Source organism: Anomalospiza imberbis, chromosome 3 (assembly GCF_031753505.1).
Source record: "Anomalospiza imberbis isolate Cuckoo-Finch-1a 21T00152 chromosome 3, ASM3175350v1, whole genome shotgun sequence".
Lineage (NCBI taxonomy): Eukaryota > Metazoa > Chordata > Aves > Passeriformes > Viduidae > Anomalospiza > Anomalospiza imberbis.
Window position 1 is genome coordinate 49,361,761 of NC_089683.1, and position 25,273 is coordinate 49,387,033.

General features: G+C 40.2%; 1 protein-coding gene and 1 long non-coding RNA gene across 3 annotated transcripts in view; one reads left to right on the top strand and one right to left on the bottom strand.

Moving 5' to 3' along the window:
* Nucleotides 1-25,273, top strand: part of DCBLD1 (discoidin, CUB and LCCL domain containing 1) — a 46,165-nt gene that overhangs the window by 1,911 nt on the left and 18,981 nt on the right. Inside the window, exons 1-5 of one of the 2 annotated variants that reach the window (XM_068184354.1) lie at nt 9,227-9,479; nt 13,604-13,816; nt 23,168-23,305; nt 23,866-23,917; nt 24,649-24,721. In XM_068184354.1, the coding sequence (XP_068040455.1) occupies nt 9,242-9,479; nt 13,604-13,816; nt 23,168-23,305; nt 23,866-23,917; nt 24,649-24,721 (714 nt within the window). In that variant the 5' untranslated portion in view covers nt 9,227-9,241. Of the gene's footprint in view, nt 1-9,226; nt 9,480-13,603; nt 13,817-23,167; nt 23,306-23,865; nt 23,918-24,648; nt 24,722-25,273 lie in introns of those variants that run through there. The other variant, XM_068184353.1, reaches the window with a different exon arrangement.
* Nucleotides 1,259-6,071, bottom strand: LOC137470736 (uncharacterized). Its single transcript, XR_010997229.1, has 2 exons — nt 5,451-6,071; nt 1,259-2,382 (listed from the first exon to the last, which is right to left on the bottom strand). It is a non-coding gene; the product is annotated as an uncharacterized lncRNA (long non-coding RNA).

Below are 25,273 nucleotides of genomic sequence, written 5' to 3' on the forward strand. Positions count from 1 at the left end.
TTCTCTTTGGACCAAACTCAGATTTACAAGATAATCTGTCCAATGTCTAGAAAGCAGAAAATATGTTGATTTCCCACCACACACACTTCACTTCTCCACGGGGGAAGTTCTTCTGTGTTTGTTTATTACTATTACCCTATAAATTAGGGGCTAAGTGTTCTAAAGTCACACCAGTGGAGAAAGGAGATAAGGATAAGTGGATACAAACTTCCTGTTACACAAACTTCTTGACTTGATTTAAAAGTTGTAATGGAGCAGGAGAAGTGCCAGAGTGAATCAGGCTCGAGTTTCAGATAATTCTGTATCTGGTCACCACTGGTATTTCCCACCAGGTGGTTCAAAGAAAGATGCATGGGTTAAAGTATATTGATTTTAAAAAATGGAGCATTATATTTTTCTGACTCCTCTTGAGCTGACTTTACCTTCCTCTTAGCTTTTTCTTGAGGGGTGCTACAGAACAAGGATGAAACGGCTGTTATAGCTTCTGTTCTTTTATTTTGGTTTCAAATTAAGGAAAGACCCCTTTTTCACTGTGGCTTGGTTATTTCAGAGGATGGCTTGTATCTGAGTGTGGTTGTGTAGAGTCCAGGTGTCAGCACTCTTTCTGTTCTTGAAAATACATTAAATGTATGTGTTGTCTGAGGAATCTATGAATGTGGAATTTTGTTGCCCATAAAATGATAAAAAGAAAGGCTGAGCATCAAGGGAAACTATTTTAATTAAAAAAATATTTATAGGCTTAGTAGGTCTCACCTGGGAACAAATACTACATCTGTGACTGTCCATGAGTAATATATAGCTTTGGAATTTATAATAAAAGGCTGTTCTTTTCTCTTATTCTCCTGTGCGCCAATCTTCTCCTGGGGTTTCAGTTGCCAGTTCTTTACTGATAACTACAAAATATACCTTGTTCCCTGTCTGCCAACCTCACACAGCCATCCCATATCCTGGTATGTCTTCTAAAAATCTCCTCCAGCGGTTAGAATCCAAGGCAGAAGGGAGCCAAACCTGAACACATTATCTTTTGCCTTTCACCATTCCTTGTTTTTTCTTCTGGTGTTGTTGAGAAAGACCTTGAACCATGTAATTGTGAGCAGCAGAAATCAGAGCTGAATCTGAGTTTTCCAGAGTTTTGACTCATTTTCTATCGCATTTCTGGCTAGTAGGACTTAAAACTGCTCCAAAGGTTGTTTGTTTGTAGGAGGGCATAAGAGGAATGGGGATTTTAATCTATTAAGTATAAGATTTAAGCCACTGCTCTTGCTGTACCTCATTTATATTCACTTCAAATAAAACAAAGCTATGAAACTAGTTCACATGGGATTTGCAGATCAGCATCCAGGAGTGAGCTTTGCTTGCTGTATTCCTGGGTCTGTTGACAGTTGTGCCCAATGCCCAGTTGGAAGAATCGATGGGGAGTAGACTTTTATGTTTTGAGGAAAGGCTGTTATTTAATGTGACAACAGTGTATCCAGTAATTATGAGAGATTATGCCTGTTCTCAGGGGCTTGCACAAAACCCTTGCTGAAGAATATTGGTGTGATCATGTTAATCCACTTTGTATGCCCATTTCCAGCAGTTTGAAATGCAGATTGAGATGAGTCTTTCTTGTACCCAAACCGCCCCCCCCTTCAGTTTCTGAATATAAGTGATTGGTAAATTTTCAGTTTGTTTGCGTTTTGTCCTTATGTCTGTTTCCTTCCTTGGCTCCCTCTCTCTTGCCTTGGGAATGCTGACTAGAATTGCTAAAGAGGGAGGCAACAGTTTTCCAGTTGCAGTTCATAAGCAATGCAAGTACCCACCACAAGAAAACTGCAATGTTTTCAGTCACATAGACTTTGCTATAAATAGCTCTAAGCCCTTCATAAGTACTTCTCTTTAGGTTATAAGGGGATGTATTTCTAACAAAATCAAAGATAGGGAGGGCAGCAGGAGTCTCTCTGACAATGCAGGGAGAAAAAGATGCTTTGAGAAAGTTGCTACTTGCATGGCTGTTGAATCATATTTCATGAAAATTAGTTGTTTTGCATATGCAAAAATATATTCATTTATATTTATCAAATACAAGTGTCACCTTTAGTCCACCTGAGTTATGTGAGTAGCACGGTAAAAATTAGCTTGAAAAAAATACCAATTTTGAGGACAGTCGTGCTACTGTTTAAAGATGCCTAAGGTACCTTTTCAAAAGTATCTTAGATACCAGGACTAGTCTAGTTTTGAAAGCCCATCTGAGCTCTCACACCATGCTGAGAAGTGTGGTCTTGTGTGGTGGCAGGCACTGAAGTCCTCAGTACAGACATCACTGTAGTTTGGGGCTGGCTGTATCAGATCAGATGCTCTCCTGTGGCATGTACTTATCAACATATGGGTTTGCACCATCTGCTAAGAATAAAACAAGCCAGACAAAATCAAAATAAAATCCTTCTGACTGTGTTCAGTGGAATGGTGTTGGATCCCAACTAACTGCAATAAAAAATATTAATAGCAATGCATAAGAATGAGCGCACAACTTCCCCAAAAGGTTTAATTAGTGTTACAACTGGGAGAAGGAAACTTCAAACTGGGACAAGCTAATAGTGATGCTTAAATAAAAAAAGGATAGTGGTTTGACTAGTTTTAAGAGTATAGAGATACCTTCAGTTTTGCTTCCAAAAGAAATTACAAACTATCTAATTAAACTGATTTTTGCCTGTGAAAATTGTGTGAGTGCTAAAGCCACAATTTTGAGGTTGGCTGTATGCTTGTACATAGAGAGAGGCTGCCAGTAGTTTTGGTTAGGATTGTTGATCCTGTATAATTAGGCCTGGGAGCTGAGTGTTTTGAGGAGAGGAAGCATTTTAGTCTTTCATTGCCTCTCTCCCTGTCTCTTCTTTTGACAGAGCCAGGACTGGCCTCTCGGGAGTTTCCTTCCAAGACATGAAAGCTTAGTTTGGTGGTGGTGGTACTTTCTCATCCTCTTTGAGCAAGATTTCCAGTACCACTGCGACCATATTCGTTATTTATTTCTGTTTCCCTGACGGGACGGGACTGCTGTCTGGTGGCAGCTCCATTCTGCTCTCCCACATAGGCACAAAGAAGGATGAGGGCACCCATGCTGTGCAGTATTTGCCCATCTCTAAAGAGCATCAGTGAAGATGTTTTCAAGCCAAGGATAATGAGGGGCAGGAAAATAACTAGGGAAAGCAGAACAGGGCAAGGCTAGAAACCCAGTCCCCAGGCCTTCCACAGGACCAGGGTGTTCACTTTTGTATTTAGTATCACACATTTCAGCCCAAGCTACATCTGTAATTACATTAGTGTTCATCAGGCATTTAGTTAAGCTCTAAAACATTGTTTCTTCCTTCAGTTGCTGCAGAAGCCTCATATCCATCACAGTTTTATTCCATGATGTTCGAGTTTCTGGCATTTCCACCACAAATTGTTCAACAATATTGGATTTCAGTCTAATGCTTTGACATTAAAGTTGAAGTCATGTTGATGTCATCTTGCAGATGTTCATGTCTACTGAATAAAAATTTTGTTTGTTTGTTTTATTTCAAATTACAAAAACACATGGGGAATTCTGGATGTGATCCCTCATGTTATACAAAGGCTTGTGTGTGTCCTGTCAGAAATCAAACAAAACTTTTCTTCATGGAGTAGCAGCAGAGACTTCAAAAAGCTGCAAACATAGGTGGATTTCTTCACCCACCCGAACAGAATGGCTTTGTTACGTGCCTGAGCCTTGTTGTTGCAGCTGCATTAACTGTGCAGAAAGGAGATGTGTAGCTTCTGGCTGAAATTCACTCGTGTTTTGCTCTGGTGCCACACCAGTTCTGTGTTGATATGTTGTTTTTATCTTAATAGTCAGCAATGCCTCACTTGTAAAATGAACTCATAACAACAACAAAAAGTCCACACTTTGTCCTCCAGGTCTGCAAAAATATACTTTAACTTATAAAATAAATTCAATTGTCCTGTGGGTCTCCCTCTGCTGGGATGCTTTAGCAGTGAGGTTTGTGGCTCACATTTGAGCTGTAGCCTTCCCTGTTGTGTCAGCTTTCTCCCAAAGGCAGGGGCTTGTATTATAGCCCGTGTTTCTTATGTCAGCATGCTACAGGGGAATTGAAGTTCAAATGCCTCTGAGCTACTGAAGGCTTTTTGAGCGGTCGTGTTAACATTTTCAAACCCAAGGAATCGGCACTTACTGATCTAGTATTTTAGCACAGACAGAACAGACATGTTTAAACTCATGGTCCTTGCTAATGCTTGTGTTTTGAAAATTAAACCACTATTTTTTTAGATGAAACTTAGTTGCTGTGTTTTGTAGGTGGAAGGCAAACTAAAACTGTATCAAATGAAGCAGTTACACTGAGACATTCACTCCTGGGTTGAGTAAAAAACTGTTCAGACCGTTCTACTGTATCCTATTTCAAAAGTTGAGAATGTGATTGTTTAATACTACTGCTAATCAAAAAAATCTGGTCAAAATGGAATTATGGAGTTTTAGTATAAGTGGTGTACACGGGTGGCATAAAATATACTCCTTTCTGCTGTTTTTCACATAAGTAAATACCTTTTATGCAGTCTCCTTAATGTGTCACAGAAGACAGAAATGATGCTGTGGGTCACATGCGGTGCACAACCAACACTGTAGTACTTAAGTAATGATGTAGCTGCTTTCCTTTTTAAGTTTAAAACCTCTTTCACAGCGACTATATGTAACCACAATGCATTGGGAAGATCACAAAAGCTTATGGAGCTTCTGCATGTACCATTTTGTTTAGTAACTTGAGGATGAGTATCAAGCAGGCTGGTTGTGGGATGATACTGATAAAAGGCATTTTTCGCTTTCAGTGCATCAGTCAGAGTAGTTCTTTGATTGTTTCATCATCTTAGTTCAGTAAAATTTTGCTTCCATTTCTACTGGAGTTGCAAAAAAAATTTGTTGTTAGTTTGCAGTAACCATGGAGGAAATAGTTTCTTAGGCACTGGGTTCACTGAGGCAAAAGACATGAATTTTTTTTTTTGTGCTGATCAATGACAATTATTGTTTCCATCACAAACCAATTTGTTTTCTCTTGAGATATTTGTTGATTTACACTTTAGGGATAATGGGGTGTTTGTGTAATTCACTTTGAGAAAAGTAGCATCCTTTCTCTTGTCCTTTCTTATTAACAAGTTACATATTCCACCTAGACGTACAGGCACAAAAGGTGGATGCGTGATTTTTCAAGTAAGTCAGGGCAAGTTTGATTTCTAGAGGAAAAAAAAAATCCTTCATCATTGATAACTGTCTTGCTTGACATGTATCATACTAACAAGGTAATTGCATATTAAAATTAGGGGAGTGTGTGGTTTCATTCTGTCATGTTCAGCCACTTCCTCTTGCCCAAATTAAAACTGTTTTGAAATCTTGCCTTCCCACCTGCTACTGTAACTGGAACAGCTCTGCTTCAGCCTCTCCTTACCCTGGTGTCTCTGAATTTCCTGTCCCTGTGGGTTTGTCAGTCCTTAGCACTGCTGTGAATATTCCTATTCCTGTGCAACCCAATATTCGAGTCTGGCCTTGAGCTTGCAGCATATGTTTCCCACACGGTCCAAATTTGGTGCAATATACTGTAAGTTAATCTCCAGTAAAGCATAGCGCAGAGAAAAACCTGGGAAGAAAACAGATGGAGAAAGTAGAGCAAACAATTTGCATACATATGATATGACTCTTAGTTAAGATTAGCATTTCCTACTTTGCCTGAAAAGCCCTTAATAAAAATCCAGCTTCATGTTTGCCTCAAGTCAGCAGAACTGGAGGAGATGCCCTAATGACAAAATGTCTGCCCAGCCCAGGGACAGCCCAGCACAGGGTGGGAGGGAGCTCCATCTCCTGCTCCAGCCTTGTGTTGTTGACACATTTCTGGGATGCTGTAGGCAGAGGGGCAGTGAAGAATCTGCTGTTGGATATTTGCTTCTCATGGCTTTCATAGCTCTGAACCATCACCAGGGTCCTAAGTTACTCTGCACAGGTGGCTGATGGAGGAATGTGGCTATCTTCCCATTTATTTATAGTCCTTCCCAGTTCTTTCTGAGCATGCAGGTACGAGAAGTGCTTGGCAATGGACTCGGTGCCTTCTCTGCACTTGAGGTGTGTAATATGGACATGTATCTCATAGTAATCATTTATTTATTTAGAAAACAAAAAATCGGTTTCCCTTTTGCAAAAATGGGACTCTAAGATTCCTCTGAAATTTCCATACATGTGTAGCTCCATTCTCATATCTGCACATTCACATATCTGCACACCTGCACAACAATAAGATTTTGAGGTGGTCAGTCACAGCAATATGCCACCTTCATAAAAGGAAAGGATTGAAAAATATTTAAATGAAGCCATGCAGTAAATAAATCAATTATGAATCTCTTTTGTTTCAGCAGTTAAAAAGGCATAGAAGTTTTCTCACACCCACATGCTCAAGAGTGCTGTATTTAGAGTGCTGAAAAGCAAATTCCAGTACTGAAGCTCGCTTCTCTGGTGGGCTACATTTGGGTATAGTGCCTAAGTCCTGGAAGCAGTGACTAAAACATACTTATTTTTGACATGTACTCTGGTACTGTCTGTCTTTCACAGATTGCAGTGAAATCAGATCGTGATTCACATTTGTGTTAGTGTAAGAAAGACTTTACTACTTGTTCAGGTTTCAAACCTGCATGCTGAGTGTAAAGTTCTGGCGTAGTGGACATGGCTTCATGTTGATAGAAGAAGTTGCTTATAAGGAGGTATCTGCTTTCTTTTGACCTTTTAGCAGCTAAATAAATAAAATCTCAGATCTTGGTATGTATTTGTCTTTGTGAACTTCTGCAAAGGTGAGAGGTTTCTGGGATAGTAAAGGCTGCCCATGTCAGTTGTAGCAATCCTGTAAAGTCACTGCCATGTAGCTGGAAGGATTTCCCTGGCTACTCCCAGATGGCTGTGCTGCAATGGCTAAAAAACTCAGACTTTGAAAAATGGTGATATGGATGTAAGCTACGTTGCTAGATAAGAGATTTAGAAGGGTTGTCAGGGTTTTTTTCCTGATGATGGCAATCCTACTAGTTACCAAAATAACTTTTCATATGTTTGAGGCAGAGCATCTCATGAGGCTGGCTGCAGGGGACATCCTGAGGAAAGCCAATTCCCAGCCACAGTCTGAATGGCTGTGGGGGTGGTGGCAGCTGGGCATATGGTGGGAATTTGTGGTTTATGGAACCGCAGCAGAACCAATTTGAGGTCATTTGCTTATTTCTCATTTCTACTTTAAGAGGGACATTACAGCAAATAATGTCTGTGAAGAGGAGGGGAAAACATGCCATGGTTTGTTTGGCCTCCTTCACCTTTTGCATCCCTTTGAAGTTGGTAAGTAAATAATTTGGGCAATAAAAACAGCACTCCACAGTGTTCCTTTGTTTCTTCTGCTGTTCTACCTTCCCTTCCAGCTCTCGGCCCTCCTGCCAGCCACCACTTGGTTAGTTTGGGCAGTGAAATAAGTATCCTCAGGAACTGCTGCAGCACAGAGGATAAAATGTTTCCTGACTTCCTAATGGAGTTAAATTAAAATGCAACTCAAAGAAAATATTTATGTGCTATTTGTTTTCCCTTTTGCAATAGGGCATCATGTGATGTGGGAGACTTTTTCCCTTAAAAAAAAAATAATTCTACTTTGAAGGCCATGGATCACGACAGTCACTTTCTTTTTTCATTATAGACTTGCCTTAATTTTTAATGATTTCTTTCATTATTTGAAAATAGTCTTTTTCTGTATTCACAAAATATTGTGAAGAATGTAAAGCTGGACTTCCGAAAAAATCCTCCTGTGGACTTATAGATTTTTGAAGCAGGGCTTAGCCAGTTGCTTGGCTGGTGTAAATGTCATCTGCCCTGAATCTAGGGGCTTGTGAAATCCCCAAATGTGTGACCATTTCTCCCTCTACCTCCCCATGGTGCCTGTGGCTCTGGGCCCCAGCATGGCTGGGAAGGAGGACTGGGGGTTCTCACCTGTCCAGCAATGCATCAGGGCTGTGGTGTTGCCCTTTGTTTGAGCTCGCTGCCAGGAAAAGCACAAAGCTCTGACGTCTCACCATTCTCTCTGGAAGTGAAGGGTTTATTTAGGTCCTCGTTGCATGGAGGTGTCTCTTCTGTTGTAATGGCACAGTAAAGAGCTGATGCTCTTGACCCAGGTCTGGCAGTGGAGAGGTTAGAGATGAAGCACTTAACTCTGCATTTTACTCCATCACCTGAGAAAGCAGTGAAGGCGTGAACCCATTTGTGTTTGCAGCATGCATGGTTCTGTTAGTGATTAAGGTTAGAGTTGCTGTATGAAAACCTAAAGTGTTTTCAGACCACTGCAGTGGATTTAGATGGCATCTGCCAAGAAAACTTGGATTTTCTCTTTTCTCCTATCCCAGTGAGCAGAGAGGGCACAGGTTTGACTGGAAGGAGTTGATTTCTTTCTTAGATACTTGTCTGTTCTTATGCATAACTCAAATCTTATTTCAAGCACAGATGCAAAACTCCTTGAGTCAGTTATTATTGTAGCTTTTAATAAGCTGGAGTTATTAGTTCAGTGAAAGCAATGTGGAAGATGAGACAAATCTCTTTTCTCCTTGTGGGGCTTCTCATCAGAGCTCTCAGAGCCATAGCCTTGACTCCGTGGCATTCTGCTCTCTTTGGCTATGCTCATTTGCTGCAGTGGCTCTTCAGAAAATGCTGATTTTTTGGTTGGATTCAGAGTTTAGGTATTCAAACCCAGTTTTCTGCTCTCAAATGAAGGAGTGGAAAGGAAGAAGGACAGGCCATGAGCTCCCAACAGCTCTGTTCCCTGTCCTCCATGTGGAGTAGAGGGAGCTTGCCTTCTCCCAAGCACCACCATGAAGGTGACTTTCAAAAGGATGTCAAATTGGGAGAGAGGAGGCAGGGAAAGAGTGGGCAGCCAAGGGACATCAGGTAGAAGTAGTCTGTAATCATGGAGACCAAGTGGGAAAAGCTGGGGCCCCACAGGGCTCGTCCATTGGAATGGAAGAGGGCAGGGAGCCGCAGGCTGAGTGCGTGATCACGCCTAGGTATAACACGTATTTAGCACTGGACTGAGTCCAAGGCTGTTAGGAATTGCTTCATGAGGGTGAATCAGAAGGATGAAAAAGGCAGCTGTTTGCTGCCAGGACATTGTAGCAATGCTTTTGAAAATGCTTTGATATCATACTCTGTAACTGTTTTGTAGCTGGCTGAATCAACATGTTTCTGAAAGGTGCAGCACATGAAAAATTTGCAGAGCAGTTATTTGAAAAGCTGTTTAGCCTTTTGCCTGTCTCAGAAGGGAATGTGCTGAGTGGTTTCATGAAGGCACTGTGTGCATCCACATGTGTGTGCAGCCAAGGGGTGGAAAAGCCATGGGGGAGAGGAGTGAGACACTGTGGCTCAGATTGTGTGCTGGGCCTAGGAAGGGATGGAAGGAGAGAGTCAGTCCATTCAGGTGGTTCTGGGTGACAGGTGGGTACCTGAAGGAACCAGCATCATCTTCAGGGATCTCTGTGCTGCTTCTGGCACCACCATCATTTTGCTAAAGCCCCAGTATCTGTCAGGGGCTGTGTCCCAGGCAGCTCACAGGATGGGGCCAGAGCTTGTTTGTGGGCATTGATTTCATCACCTCTGTCCTTCCTGGGCAGGTTAGATGCTGGAAGAGGTCCTCCTGCCTGTGCACCAGCAGCTATGGTCAGACCTAGCCCAGACACAGATGCTTGGAGCTACTTCTCCACCTTGTCCCACATGCATCCATTACATGTGTGTCTGAGTATGGGGATACCTGCCAGCCCCTTGGTGTCCCTTCTTGCCTTCTCCACAGCCACATGTGCTGGTGTCTTCTAGTGGGATCCCAGGTTTACGTTTACAAACATGCACTGCTCTTGGTGAGCACCATGTGAGAGAGGGCAAGGTGTGAGTGGTGTGCCTGCTGCTGTGGCAAAAGGTGCCAGTTGTGGTTCTTTCTTCTTGGGGAGTTGTTTCCATCATCTGCCGTGGGAGATTATTTTTATCTCTGGTAAACAGCCTTAATTCCAGTGCTGTGTGATCTTTGGTACAACCTGCATGTAGGCCAACAGGTGTTCGCCCACGATTCAGAGATCATGATCTTGGTCTTGATTCAAGTGCCGATGGGAACCTGTTCTACAAAGCATGTTTGATGTGTTTTCAATAATTCCTGGTGTTGAGGAGAGATTTTATTAAATCTGAGTAGGTTTAGATTCTCTGGTTGTTTAGTACCTTGTGCTCAAATATGTTGCTTTGCTCCTGTCCAGTGAGAAGTGATGAAACCTGGATGTCTGAGGCAAGCCTGACAGCTTCTTGCTAAATGGGGTGATAGAAAACAGTTCTCAGAAGTAGCGATAAGTGAAAATTTAGTGTCAGCAAGAAAGTGTGTCAAACTGACTGGTTAAATAAACATATTTCCATCCAGAAGAGCTGTGCCTATAGAAAAGACTGTGACATCAAGTGTTTAAGCCATAGTTTTCAAAAGGACAAGGAGTTGTGTTTTCAACTCAGCGTATTTTAAGTTTCACCAACACATTTCTACTGAAAATCAAAACTTACTGTGGAAATAATAAGAGCAAAACTAATGGCAGTATTGTTCACATTTTACATTTGATAATATGACTAGGGGTATGCTTGAATTCCTTACTAGCCTCCTTTTCTGAGCCCATGTTATATAGTGATGTTATATTTGTGAGTTTCTTACTAATACTTAGTCATTAATTCGCTCTTTGACTTGTCAGATCCTAAGCTTTATTCTACCTTCCCTCTATACTTTCTGACTCCATCTTTTGGGTGTTTTCCAGCAAATTTCAGTGTACCAGAGCAAAGAAAAATCTTAATCTTGCTGAGAAACTCAGAATTCAGAGGTGCAGTCAGCTTCCTCTGTAAGAATCAGTAGTTACTAGGACTTGGTCTGACTTTTTGGACATTACTTTGGTTCTTGTGGCAAACAAGCTTTTATCATTAAGTTTTGCTTCATGGCAGGCAGAACTGAGGCAGCAAGGGATGCTATAGGTGCAGACTGAGACTGAGCCTTCCTTTCCTGAGCTAGAGTGTTTGGATGGCCATGCTCCACCGGTGACAAGTCAGAAAATAGCATTTATGCTTTCTTAGCTCAAAAGATGTTCTGGTGTTAATGCTCTCTCTCAAAGACAGATTTAACCAAAAAAAAAAAAAAAAAAAAAAAAGGAGTTTCCCTGGGAACAAGACCTTGTATAACCTCAACAGAGGAGGATGGCAGGCTGAGGTCTCTCTTGCACGGCTTTGCCTGTACACTATCTGCAGAAATATAAGGCTCTGTAGGCTCCGTGACCTGTACACTCATCAGGGTCTTATCATGATAGCAAGGTCTTTACAGTTTTTTCAGCAGCATTTTGCACCACAAAAGATCCTTGGCATTGTACAAAGGTGACAGAGGCCAGAATATAGCCCAGTAAGATGAAGTCTTTGACTTTCCATTTTAAGGATTTCTTCCCCATGTGGTTCTGTAACTTTACCATTGTTTTTCCTTTTTTCCCCTAATAAGGATATGTTGCAAACAAAGCTCAATATTGTAGTTTCTTTATTCCACCTAAAATAAATTCTCACAGTTAGAAGCACGCAGTTTAATTTAAAAGGCCATGGGCAGTTCTTTTTTTACTGTACAGCACTTGGCTACATGGGCATCAAGGCTGTCCTGTGTCATGCTGGAAGTGATCTGGTTTTACACTGCCTAGACCTCTATGGACCCCTCTCTCTTCAGAAAGTTGACAGCTCATGTACCATATTGTTCTTTATATCTTCAGTCATGTTGCCAAAAGTTTCCATTAAGAGGTGATTTGCTCATGAAGCCAGCTTGCCTTTCATTTGAGTATTTTCTTAGGCATCCTAAAATCAATAGTGCTTGGTTAAAAACCCTGAACAACAGATGTTTTTTAAAACATGTGAAAAATGAGATCTGAAAAAAAACATATTGAATATGTTTTATGGTGATATGATTTTGGATCTATATCTGCTATTCACCTCTATTCCCAGCATGAACCTATGACAAAAATAAATACTAGGCAACAAAGCTAGTAGTAATGCCAAAGCTTCAAAATAAATGTGATTGCTTGTGAAAAAGCATTTGAGTGAGTTGGATGAAATGGCAGTGTAATTATATGGTAGCAAGTCAAAGTTTGATAGCTTGGAGCTTATCTTAGCACAGCATGCCACTTCCCCCCCCCCCCCCTTCCTTGGTATGGCTTGTTTCTTTTTCAACACTTCATTCCTAGTTTTCCCTTTTTAAAAAATCCTATCAAACCTTAATTTTGTTGTTTCTAATGATTTTGGAAGGAAATTCAGATAATAATTAAAATGGCACAGACCAAAACCATTTAACCAAAATATCCCCAAAAGGAAAATTTTGGGTAGTTAAAGTGATCATTGTGAATTCACAGCTCTGCAAGATTCTTTATTTTGTTAACACTTCTTGGATTAGCTTCAGTTTTACCAAGATTAAGGATAACAGTATGCAAGACTCCTGTGGAAAGTATGCCTATGACCTAAAGCTGAGGACTGTCTGTTACATGTATGACTACCACACGAGTCCACTGTCACAAATATTTCCATTATTTGGAAGACTGAGCAGAACAAAATGGCTTAAGCTTTAGTATATAAATTTTAAGTTATTAATATGCTTTTAAATAGTTCAGTAAAAATTGCTTCCTTTAGAAGTCAAGGTCTCTTATCTGATACCTGCTTCCTTCCCCCTCTATGGATGCTTCCTGTTTTCCATGTCAGTCCACACATCCCCCCATGTATTTCCATGCATCTTTTCCTGTTGTCCTCTGATCTGCTGCAGCTGCTCCTCAGATGCCTCTCCACCAAGGAGAGGTTCCAGAGCTGAGCTGGCTCCTCTACAGTGGCATGAAGACACACTTTGAGGACCCCTATCCTCACCTCTTGAGCAAAGAGGCAGCAGCACATGCTTTTCTGGGCATGCTGCTGCAAAGTAGCATGTGTACCATTGACAGTGCACACCCCACTTTGTACGTCCCTCTTGTGTCTTCACCCTGTGCTGTTAGTATTGTGCCAGTGGCACAAGAAAAACAACAGGAAAATAAGATGTGTCAAGTCTGTGATAGTATGCAGTTAAGTCATCTCTGTGCTTTCATGCATGACTCAGTTACCCTCTCTGAGATGGCTATTGCTGTGGAAATAAAATGCTGACTGATAACTGGGAGAAGATTACTTAAGGAAGGATCCTGCTCCTTACATGTGGAATTGCATCTTCAGAGATTTAGTAGGGTTTGACTATAAAGCAGAAAGACAGAGAGAAAAGACACTGTCTGTACATTACTGTCAAATCCACCCTAGTTCATGAGTGTTTCCAACCCTTCTTTCTATTGCTTTGCAAGAGAAATGTGACTATATTTATTTCAGTTACCTATGTTCCAACAACAGCAGAACTGAGGTGGCTTATTACAAAATACTTATTTTAAAGGGAAAAGTGCATGAGACATGATTATGTAGCAAGTATTTTCTTACTTTTTTATTTTTTTAATTGAGAAATACATTATGTTTCTCTTCCTTTTTGTTCTCCTACTGCAGGGGATGGATGTGGGCACACAGTGATGTATCAAGACAGTGGGACACTGGCATCCAAGAACTATCCTGGGACATACCCAAACTACACTCTTTGTGAAAAGAAAATCCAAGTGCCTCCAGGAAAACGCCTGATCTTGAAAATTGGAGACCTGGATATTGAATCACAGAAATGCGAGTCCAGCTACCTTACCATCCAGAGCTCTTCAACATTGCATGGTATGTAAGAGACAAGGCCGTGGTTGATGCATGAACTGGTGAAACTGTGAGTAAAAGGCAGCTTAGCAAAATGCAAGAAATGTCAGCCTTTGTCCTATCCTCCTCCTTTCTGTATTCAGGTGTTTTGTTCTCTGTGTGGGAAGCCATTGTCCCACCGTGTGCAGTTCTGCCAAGGCTGAGGGTGCTGCCGTGCTGTGCTGCAGAGGGGCTGCCGGGGCTCTGCCTTCACACCTGCAGAGCTGGACCATCACAGTTTTGGTACAGCAAGTCTATAGATCTGTATCAGCCCGGTTCCCTTCTTGTGTAGGGGAAGAGCTTCCTCACAAACTAGACAAAGATGAGAAATTGGAGTCAGTGATCCTGTGTGTCTCTATTTGTAGGCAGTCCATGGCTCAGAGAGGAGATAACCTTTACTATTGTTAGCTGTTAGCCACCTTACTAATGTACAGGCTTTAATACTTGCAGATATTAAATGTATACAGCCAGACTGTGCTCTTGTAAGAGATTTGCACAGGAAGATAAGCAAATAATCTGCTGCAGCTGTGCACTTAAAACAATCATAACGGCAACAGGATTCTCCCCAGGGAGAACATGAGGCCTTCCTCAAAATGGTTTTCCCAACCAGTTGTCACAGAAACTTTTGATCTTCACTTTCTAGAAGAGTCAAACTGATTTTCAAGTCATGCACTCTTTTTCAGAAATCCAATTTAAATTCTGCAATGTAGGAATAAACTCATGAATTGACAGTTCATAAAATTTTGCCTGCTGAGAGTGGGCTGTGTAGCCCTTCGGTCAGTTGAGGCTAAATGTACTGTCCTGGACTTAACAAGCAGAATGGATTCAAGGGAAAAATGTGATGAAGATATGAGCTGCACAGAGCCTCTGCAGGTTTTCCACCTCGCTACTTGGCTCAGAAAAGTATGTGGTTCTCCAAAGATGAGACCTCATAGGATATCTTAGTGGTAAGGAGGGTTGATTGCCTTTCATTTATCAGCATGATGGGCTTATCCCTCATCTGGTAAGAGAAGATCAAGTGAGGTATTAAAGGCTTGCTAACAAAGGAAGGTAAAGGTAATTATTGTTCTCGTGGGGGAGGTATTACATCTTGAAACAACCTTCAATAAGAGTGGGCAGTGACATGCTGATATCTAAGCCTGCACAGAGCTTGATTAGAGACATAAAGAACAACTCTGTTTATGTGTGCTGGGATTTTTTAGTGTTATTTATTTCTTTTTTCATTGTGAGAGTAGTGAGGCACTGGAACAGGTTGCCCAGAGAAGTTGTGGATGCTCCATCCCTGGAAGAGTTCAAGGCCAGGTTGGATGGGGACTTGACCAACCTAATCTAATGGAAGGTTCCTGCGCATGTCAGGGAGGGATGGAATTAGATGGTCTTTAAGATCTGTTATAACCAAGCCATTCTATGAATCTGTGATCTGTTTCATAACTAAGTAATGAATTGTGTTCACCTGAAGCAGTCTGTCTGTACCTGGTAGTAAGAAATAGGTGGTTATTATTGCATTAGTATATCTTTGAATAATTTTTATTGATACTCACTTGACATTTCTAATCTAAATCTTCTCGGAAATAGGGATAAAATCAACATATTGTTTTTTTGAAGTGAAAAATGAAGCTTGGATGTTGATTGAAACTCTGACTCCTCACAGATCAGCCTGAAGGCATCTTCACATCATTTATACCGCAGTTATTTAGCCTATAAGCACAGAATAGCTGTGTATTATGCAATAAAGTCCACATAATTTATTATTTTAAAGCATTCCCACACCCATTTTCAGATCTCATTAGTAACATCTGATGCATGTGGACTATAATTTGCATTCTCAGTAGTGAACTGCACAAGTAGCAGATTTTGGTCATATCTGATTAAACCAGTTTTATAGTTTAGGCAGACTTACCATCTGTAATGGTTTTTGTGGTCTGCAGCTCATTCTAGACTTTCCCACCAGCATACCTACAGAGTGTCTGTTCTACATTCAGGCAAATCCATGCAGAGTGGATGTGGAAATAGTTCTATAGGCATAAATTCATGATGTTGCTTATGTTTTAAAAGACACGTGAACTCTTAGATGAGATTAGAGCTTCTGTAAGTAATTTTTTTCAACAGTCTTGCTATAGCTTTGGGCTTCAATATGCATTTATGCAAGTGAAAGAAGCCCTGTGAATAAACACTGCTACATCCATTCAGTCTGTTAAGTGTTCTTTTAGACAGCTGTTTCTGAACTCAGATCTCCTCTTTGCAACCCATCCCTCTTTATGAACAGGTAGGTCAACATCTTCCCTCTGGCCAAGGAGATAGACCTTAGGCATCGAAATTCTTTCATGGAATGATGGAGACTTGAAAATATTTTGCAAGCACTGAAAACATCTGAGCAATTAAAAACTAATCTTTGCGTGTTTTCTGTATTTGACCTTGGTTTAAAAAGGAAAACCTAAAAAGCAAAGTATGAAAGATGACGATGTGAATACTGCTCATGTTTCAAATTAGTCTGAGCGGCGTTTGCTCTTTATTTAGGAGGTTTGCAATTACAAGACAATAAGGTCCAAAGGGAAATATGTTTTAAATATGCTGATTTCTTCAGCTCTACAGAAGACAACAGCATGAATGTCAGTATGAATAAAAACATCTGTTGAGGAGTATATCTGAAGCCTGGAAAATTGGTCAGAGGCAAAATACTAGATTATGTGTACAAATATAAAATTAGTGTGAAGAAGGCTCCAGATTATAAAGCATTGTTTTCCTTTTAGATTTCTTCCAGTCTTCACATTTAACTGTGATTCATTCATCATTATAACCATCTGCAGGGATTCTTGCAATACAGCAAGGAGTAACTCAATTTGTCTTTGGGGTATATATGTTCCATGCAGCAAGGGAATCTGTTAAATACAAATGAAGGGATTAATTGATTTATGTTAGCGGGAACATTGATGCTACTTTAGTAAGTTGGTGACTACAGATTAGAGCACCTACATGCAGATTTTATAAAAGTTAAGGACATTCCTTGAATTCTGCAGACAGATAGAAGAGTATGTTTTTCATTCATTTTTCATTCCTGGAAAAGCATGCAGTTGTATATGCTGATCTACTGAAGCCTTTCTCAGTCTCAACTAAAACACAAATGTGACACTACAGTTCTTCTCACCTTTGGTACTTCTCAGCTTTGATGGACCTGTGAAAGCAGCTATTGAATTTATATTTCTCCAATGTTGCAATTAAAAGATGATAGTTAAATAATCTTTATGAAGCTCTGAATCTGGGGTCATACAGGGTCTTGACACTGTATCTCTGAGTTATTACTCTGCAAATTATTTTCTTTAGTGTTCACTGGAGAAAGGAACCTGTAGCAAGCCTTTTCTTTCAAACTGTTAGCTCTGTATCCAGACATAGCTGTGAAAATATTAATCATCAGTCAGCAAAGGGAGTCTAACACCCGTTTTGGTGAAACTGAGTCACCTTTGTCTGACAAACATTTAAATATTAGCACAGCTTTGCACAGGTTGTCTCTAAGAGAAATAAATAGATCATCATGGTCTGTTTCAAAGGCACAGTTTTTGACTGGATTAAAATATGGTGTTGTTTGTCTCATAGAAAATTAATATGAGCATAATCTCACAGTGAAGACAAGGTGCAGCCTTTACTGAAATGCTTTTCTTCTTGAGTTAATTGCATTATCTGAGCATATTAAAAATACTGAGCTCTGAAGTAGAGCTTCTGATTTTTTAATTAGTTAAAGGGATATGTGAAAACAAGATTAACCATGTCAGCCCTGTAGTTCTCAAGAACAAAATTTGCACTACTTATGAAGGTGGATCATAAATGTTTTAAAAGTTTGACAGGAACTGCTTTTAGTCTGCTTCTTTTCATGTCTCTATCAAATTTCTGTACCTATTTTGACCCCTTTTTTTTCACTTTTTTTCTATCTCTTCCCCATCTAATGGCTTGGTATTTTTTCCCTTAATTTTGTGAGATGATGATCAGCCTTGACTGGAGAGAAAGCCAAAATAAAAGATAAGTGCCTACTTACTTCCTCATTCACTTGCAGTCAGTAGGAGGTTGATGTGTTCCTCTGGGGTGGATGTCAGAGCTGCTGAGTGACTAGTAATAATTTGGAGAGTTAGTGCAGTTGACTTGTTCTTGCATAATTTACAGCTGGTAACTAATGTGAAATAGAGAATTTACTGAAAATGCTTTCTTCTCCCCACACCCCATCACTAAAGGTACAGAGTGCTTTTGGATGCCTCTTACCTGTCATTATGACTTGAGGGGATTCATCAAACCAGTCACTCCTTATTACGCACTGAAATAAATATCTTGTTTGAATAATGGGTGTGTCCAGATTTCTTTTTCATCCCTCAAAGGAAACTTGTTATTACTGTATTGTTTCTGGTATTTCAGGAAACCCAGAGAAATGCCCAGACAAGTTCTTGCTGAAGATCAAGTTGAGCAGTTTCTTAACAGTCAAAACACTTTTAACAGTTGGGTTTCACCTGAGTGGTTGCAGTATCCTGAGTTTTCAGCTTTGGAAGGACTGATGCAACAAAGAATGTCAGTGTTTAGTTTTATCAAATGGACCTTTTTTACTGTTAGCTCCATACAGTGTATTAGTCTGTGTTTTTGTTTTGTTTTGTTTTTTTTTTTTAACTACAGTTCTTCACTCATGATTCCTAGTTGTTGCATGATTCCTAGTTGTTGCTGTGTTTCTGTCTTTGGATTTGGCTAAAACCACAACCATGTTAAAGGAGGCAATCTCACCTGAGGTCAAGCAGGCAGACCAGTCTGTGCAGGTGGCCCAGATGCTCCATTTTAAGTTGGGATTACTTCCCCAACTTAACTCAGATGCCTTTTTCTTTCCTTTATCGCAGTCTTTGGCAACCCTTTGGAAACATTAACTGAAAGTTATATTTGTTTTTCCTGAAACAAGAAATGCTTACCACTCAGCCTGAGGTCAGACTTTGTTGCACAGAGTTAAATGTTGAATAACTAGGCTATCTCATCCTGACTGCTCAGTCGTCTTGTATCTGCAGAGTGCTAAACACCACCTTCCCTGCATCCTGCAAGGAAGGACATGGAGTAGCACTTTCTGTGTCCTTGCAGGGTCCTGCTGGTTCCTGCTGCACATGTGTGTGTCAGGGCTGGAGCAAAGAGGACCTCTCTTGGTAAGGGGGAGAGGAAGAGTTACTGCTTATCAAAGTATTTGTGTGAATGTGGGATGGAGGTGAATTTTGAGACTGAAGGTGTTTTCCTACAACAGATCCTTGCTGGTTTTGTGAACTATTTGTGGAAGACTTGCACTCTGGATGAGTTTTTAGCTCTGAAGTGAAACAAGTGTAATCCGTGTTCATCTTATCCCCTGTCCTTCCCCAGCTACTGAGGTAATTCCAAAATGATTTATTTGAGAAAAGATTACAATTTAAAACATTGTTTTCCCCAAACAAATGCATTAAAACATAATAATCCTTTAGAGACACATCCATGGATTGTTGCTGCATCTTGCCTGCCAATGACTGCTTACTCTGCAAGTAAAGACTGAAAAAAGCGAGAAGATTCTCTGTTGAGCAGAAGATACAATTATTTAATATCCAAACCAAGTTTCTTAAAGACCTCTGCAAATGTCAAGCTGCAGATTTCAAATGAGGTTGTGGAATATGAAAGCAAAATGAGCATAGTGAACTGGCCATTCAATAGCTGAAGAGGGAAATAGTTGCTTCTAAAAGGAAGCAAAAGCCTTACAGAAGAGGCAGAAAGTATTAAGAACAGAAACAAGCAGTATGTAGGCATTACCAGCTGGTGTGAAATAAGAGAGTCCTCTGGGCACAGTACTTCTTAAGGGAAGTAGAAAAAATAAAGGAACATAATTCAACAAGGAAAGCTCAGGAGCTGTGCCAGAGCCTGGTTGACAGCAGAAGTAAACTAGACCTCATAAAACCAGACAATGCTGTAAAGATCATCAGATTTGCAAAACAACACTATTATGAAAAAGACAAAAGCAGTAGGCTATTGCTAACATTGAAAAAATAAACAATGTATAAAATAGTCTCTTCAGTCTCCAGAGGGGCCAACCAAAGGATATCCACAAGACAATTTACCATGTATCTTGCAGGATGTTAATACTGCTCAGAGACAAAAGTGCTTTATTTAAGCCACCTAAACAATACCAACAGACCAAATTTTCTGCATGAAAGGCATTAAAAAGTTAGTTTAATTATGGAGACTATTAAAATAATTATACTTGAAATCCTTAGACCCCTAATATATCTTCTGCAGTATTTTTATAAATATGTATAAAAGGAATCTGAAGTGAACATACGGAACCACAGTTGGGTCAACTTCTTAATGAGACACAGAAAGAAGAAGAGGCCCTGGCATCTTGATAGAGTAATATTGAAATATGGAGAGCACCTTCTGAGTTTCATCACATGTAACACATCTGTTTATTAAATCAAACTCTTTCCTTTGTTCTTATAAACAAACCAAATAATCCTGCCTACTTACCCCAGCAGAGCTCCAGCCAAGTCACTTTAACAGGAAGCTGAGAGAGATCAGCATTCATGACTCGTTTTTCAAGCCGAATATGCAAAACAGCCCACCTCACAACTAACATTAGAAGATGAAAAACTGATAACGTGATCTGGCAGTTCTCAAAAGGGATCTTAAAAAACTTCTGGCTAAGTCCCAGGTTTAGGAATTAAATATTTATCCAGAGTCAAGTCCAAATGCTGCAGTAAAAATTAACAGGACCCTATAAGCAAGTTTCTCATTTTCATACCAGGGCTTTCTCCATCATCTCTCATCTTCACTGTGGTTGTACAGTATTCATATAGACCGCCCAGGCAAGTCTGAGGACCTGACAGTGTAGTGCTGATAAGGTATCTCCTGAATTGTTAAGAAGAAATATATTGAAATGTTTTGCAAGGCTTCCTCAGTTTGCAACAAAAGAACAAGTGAATGTTTTGTAGTATTAATAAATTCCACCTGCTCCTCCCTACCCCCCCACCTTTTTTTTCTTACAAATCTTTGCAGTAAACTTATAAACCTTTGGAAAATGTTCCTCCCTTGAGTATATACTCTTTCTTGCTTCTATATCCTTTAAGGAATCAATCCTAGGCTCCCTTTATTTTGAGCTACCTGTGAGAATCTCTTGGTATGCCAGAACTGCTTTTGGCAGAAGATAACCATAGCCTGGTCACCTTTTTGGATTTATTACTTAATAGCAGAAACTTGTCTTTAGACACTGAATGTTGGTTTCTTAAGCTGATTGCTTCTGAATTTCTTGCTTTAATTTGGATTATACAGCTCTGTGTGTCTAGACTATTTTGTATTGTATTTTATTGGTTTTGCTCATGATGTATGATTTGTTTGTATAATTATCTGGAACGTATGTAGACTTGCTACTGGAGGAGACACTCATCCCTGATCCAACTGATGTGTGGTTGCGTGAATCAGCCATCTAAATTATACCTCCAGAGTAGATAGGTCACTGCCAATCGCTGCGAGGGAGAAAGCCAAAGAACACTCATGAGAAAATGTGTAGAGACAGTCCTTGAGAGAAGAAAAGGACTAAAGCTTTCTCAGGTGTTTTATTTTGAAGATGTGCAATTCTCCCTGTCGTTTCCCCGTTTCTCTCTCTCTCTCTCAAAAAAATATCTAAGTTAGCACTTCTCCCACTGCAACCTGACACAAAAGACCTTCTCAAATAAATCACTCGTGCAGTTGACTGGTATGACACAGTGTCAGATGCTGTCTTTTTGATAAGTTCATTTCCTAAGCAATTTGTTTAACCCTTTTTATAGATATTGTTTTCTCTGACTAAGTCGTGAGTCATTTTTCAACACATGAGTACTCCAGGGAAATGTCACACTCATCGCTTGTTTCTCTGCCTGCCTTTACCATATGATTTTTATAAGCCAAAAAGACAAGAGTTCCTCCTTTTGTTTGTCCCATTCGGCTGACAGCTGGCTCTTGTTGGCTCTGATTGGGCTAATCTATAGGCTGACCTTATAGTTGTTATAAGGCAAATGAAGTATTTGGAAAAGAGCCCCTTCCCTAGCCCAGAGCATCAAGCAAAATGAAGTTTGTAGGAGCCTGTTACGATGGGTATCACTCATCAAATTCGTGTCATGATGTGAATGTAATTTCTTGTGTCTCAGAAGTCCAAGTTGCCCTAAAGTAGCCACCACCACCAAGATGAAGTTGTCTAGGAAAAATCAAAGTGGTTGTTTTTCATCCCAAAGACATGCTTTAGGACACAAAAGCTGTCATTCACCTCAACAGAACAGATGGGCTGAGGGCTTGTAAAGGGTCATTTGGATTTTTTTTTTTTCCTCTGGGGAAAAAAGTCTGTTTGCCATCTTACAAAAACCTCTTCTTTGCAGTATATATTGTACATAGACTCATTGCAATTTGAACAAGTATATCCAAACTGCTTTGAAATTTTCTGTATTATCTGTGCCTGAGGGCAGTTAGGGACAAGTGTTTGCACCCAGGTACAGTGACAGAAGGCAAATGCAAAGGCTTTCGCAGTCTCAAAGGAACACTCCCCTCAGGAACTGACTTTCTGAGGAAGCAAATGTAATTACTAGGAGTCCTGGGCACGCCTGCTGTCACAAGAAAGGAGTGTCCCAAAGACTGTTCCAAGATACTGCAGTTGGTAGCTATAAAAACTTTATCTAATTCACTGTAAGCACAAGGCTGTTGTCTCCCTGTCCCACTCCCTTCATTTCCCCCTTTCTCTGTCTCTCTTTTTTGCTTAAAAATCTAGAGGCTTGAACTGTATACTTCCATGTGTTTTTAAATGGAAGAAGCTTAGGAAATGTTCTAAGGGAAGCGTTACTGCCTTGCAGTACAATTCAGCTTGTGGCATGCAGGTCCTTGAAAACCAGGTGCTCTGTTTCTGATCTTAATCCTTTCTGACTGGCTGCTGTGCCACAATGGCATGAGCTGTGTGTGTTTGGAGGGTTTATCTCAGGGACCCTGCCTAGATCCCTTGGATTGCTTTTGAATGCAGTGTCATTTTCTCTAATGAGTTACTGCTGGTTGTGAGCATGCTGTACTTCAAAGGTCGAAGGGTATTAATCCTTCTGTTAAGGCTTATGTGATGAGAAATGTGAATGCTGGAATTGTTGCCGTGCAGAGACAATTGGATCCTGGCCACTGCTTGACAGAGTAACTTTAGAGCTCATACCCGTAAAGGACTGAAGCCAAAACCTTTTTGTCAACATTTGGGTTGATACTGAAAGAGAATGAGTGTGTTATGAAATTCTCTGCTAATCATGAGACTTTTCCAGCCTAATTACGTCATCTAAACTTTTGAAAACTTCTTTGTTCTGTCTGTAGGGCCGTACTGTGGTAATGTGATGCCTGTCCCCAAAGAAATCATTCTCGACAGCAATGAGGCAACTATTCACTTTGAGAGTGGATCCCACGTGTCAGGACGAGGCTTTTTGTTGTCTTATGCCAGCAGTGATCATCCAGGTAAGGTGATATCCAAAAGTAGTAGAAGATTAGTGGCATAGTTCCCCCTATTTAATTATCATCTTTACAGACATAGAGCTTTAGCCTAAATGCTTGTTCCTAAGTATTTCCAGATTAGCATGAGCCATGGTATTTTTAATAGCATGTGTGCAGGAAACAGTTGTAACATTAACCAGGTATAATAACTGCTGAATCCTACCTAGACTATTTGCAATACAGGGCCAGTGGAGGAGAAAATAGTGCCTTCTCCTTGAAGCTCCACAGCATTTTGAGCTCCAGCATCCATCACACTGTGATGGAGGGGTAGGAGGGATTAAAGTTCTTGTTCCCACCTTTAATGTTCTGGAGGTCTGTTCAACTTTTAAGAAGGTGTAAAGCATAAGAAGAGTGGAAGAGGGAGTTGAAAAGAATGAAAGAAAACCATAGCTATTGCTTCCAGTCTTATAAAATTGATGAAATATTATACAGAGAGGTCTTTAAATATAATTTCATCTTCTGGCAAATATTTGTCTGTATTTTTACATCCTACAATGGGAATTGACATTTGTAAATTTTCACAGATCTAATCACCTGTTTGGAACGAGCAAACCACTACACAAAGGCTGAATTCAGGTAAAGAGGGTTTGCAGCTCTGCATTCTGACTTGCTTTGCTGTATCTGTCAACTGATTCGATTGTTAGAAAATGTTAAAGAGTCTTGGTTTTCTGGAAAAGTGAATTTTTTTGAGTAATGGTCTAATGCCTGGTTGTGAGAAGCCGTAGTGCAGAATGGAAGTCTGTGGCCCAGAAAAATGATGGAATGGAGTCGCAGAGCACTCAGCAATTCTCATTAAGTGCATACATATACATGCTATATGTAAAAAGAGTTTCCACTTTGAAATTCAAAGTAGCCTCAAATTCCAGCGCTTCCTGTGGGAGCAGATCACGTCCCAGCTGATACAAGATTATCTGAGGACATGCTATAATTTCTCGGTTCCTTGAACTTTGTGATAGGTTTGAAATGGTAATAAATTGTGCTCTTTTGGCTGCTGTCTGTGCATATAGGCTTCTTATCTTACTCTGAAAACTTGTGTGGTAGCATTTCTAGAACAAGAGAATTAAACAGAAATAAATGCCCTTGCTAAACTGCTTTTCTGGTTCTTTGTGTGCTACTGTGTTCAGTCCACCCATGAACTCAAGGGCCCATTTATTTAGCTCCTAGACTCACTAACAGAGCATCAGTAATTTAGAGAAATTACTGCTAAAATATTTATTGGTTTGAGAGCATTTCTTTTATAGGAGTTTGCTTGTGTGTATTGTCACTACAGTTCATGCCTTAAACAAGCCTTTCTACTCTCACTACAGCAGATACTGTCCTGCTGGCTGCAGAGACATAGCAGGTGACATTTCTGGGAATATTGGAGAAGGATACAGAGATGTAAGTACACAGGATAACGGGGGGAAATTTATAAAGACGAAACAAGAATAGAGCAACTTGGTTTCAACTTTTGCTGCTTGGCTTTTGTTAGTAATTCTTCTGGGCTGTTTTGCTATACCTTTTATTATCAGTATATAAGTAAGTTATCAGTATATAAGCACACAGAGACACTTTTCAAACAGACAAATCAATTGTGTGAGAACAAAGTCCACTGATTGTCAAATATACCTACTGACTTGTGGTTTCTGGCTTTCTGGAAAAAGCCTGCCTAGCGTTTGTCCTTCTTGAGGCAGTGCTCATCCATGTACAAAATATTTCTATGATTTTAGCTTTTACTTGTTTGGTGTCCACATGTGAAAAAGATACATTTCAGTAAAACATGGGCTTTCTTTAAGATTATGCCTGCACTATCCTAGCATATACTCCGAGATGAAATAAATATTATACACTGCCTAACCATGTCCTTCCAGTAACTACCAACCTCCTGGGTTGTTTTAACTTCTTGTTCTTCAAACTGAAAAAGTTGAAGTGGTTGCATTTATCCACAGTTCA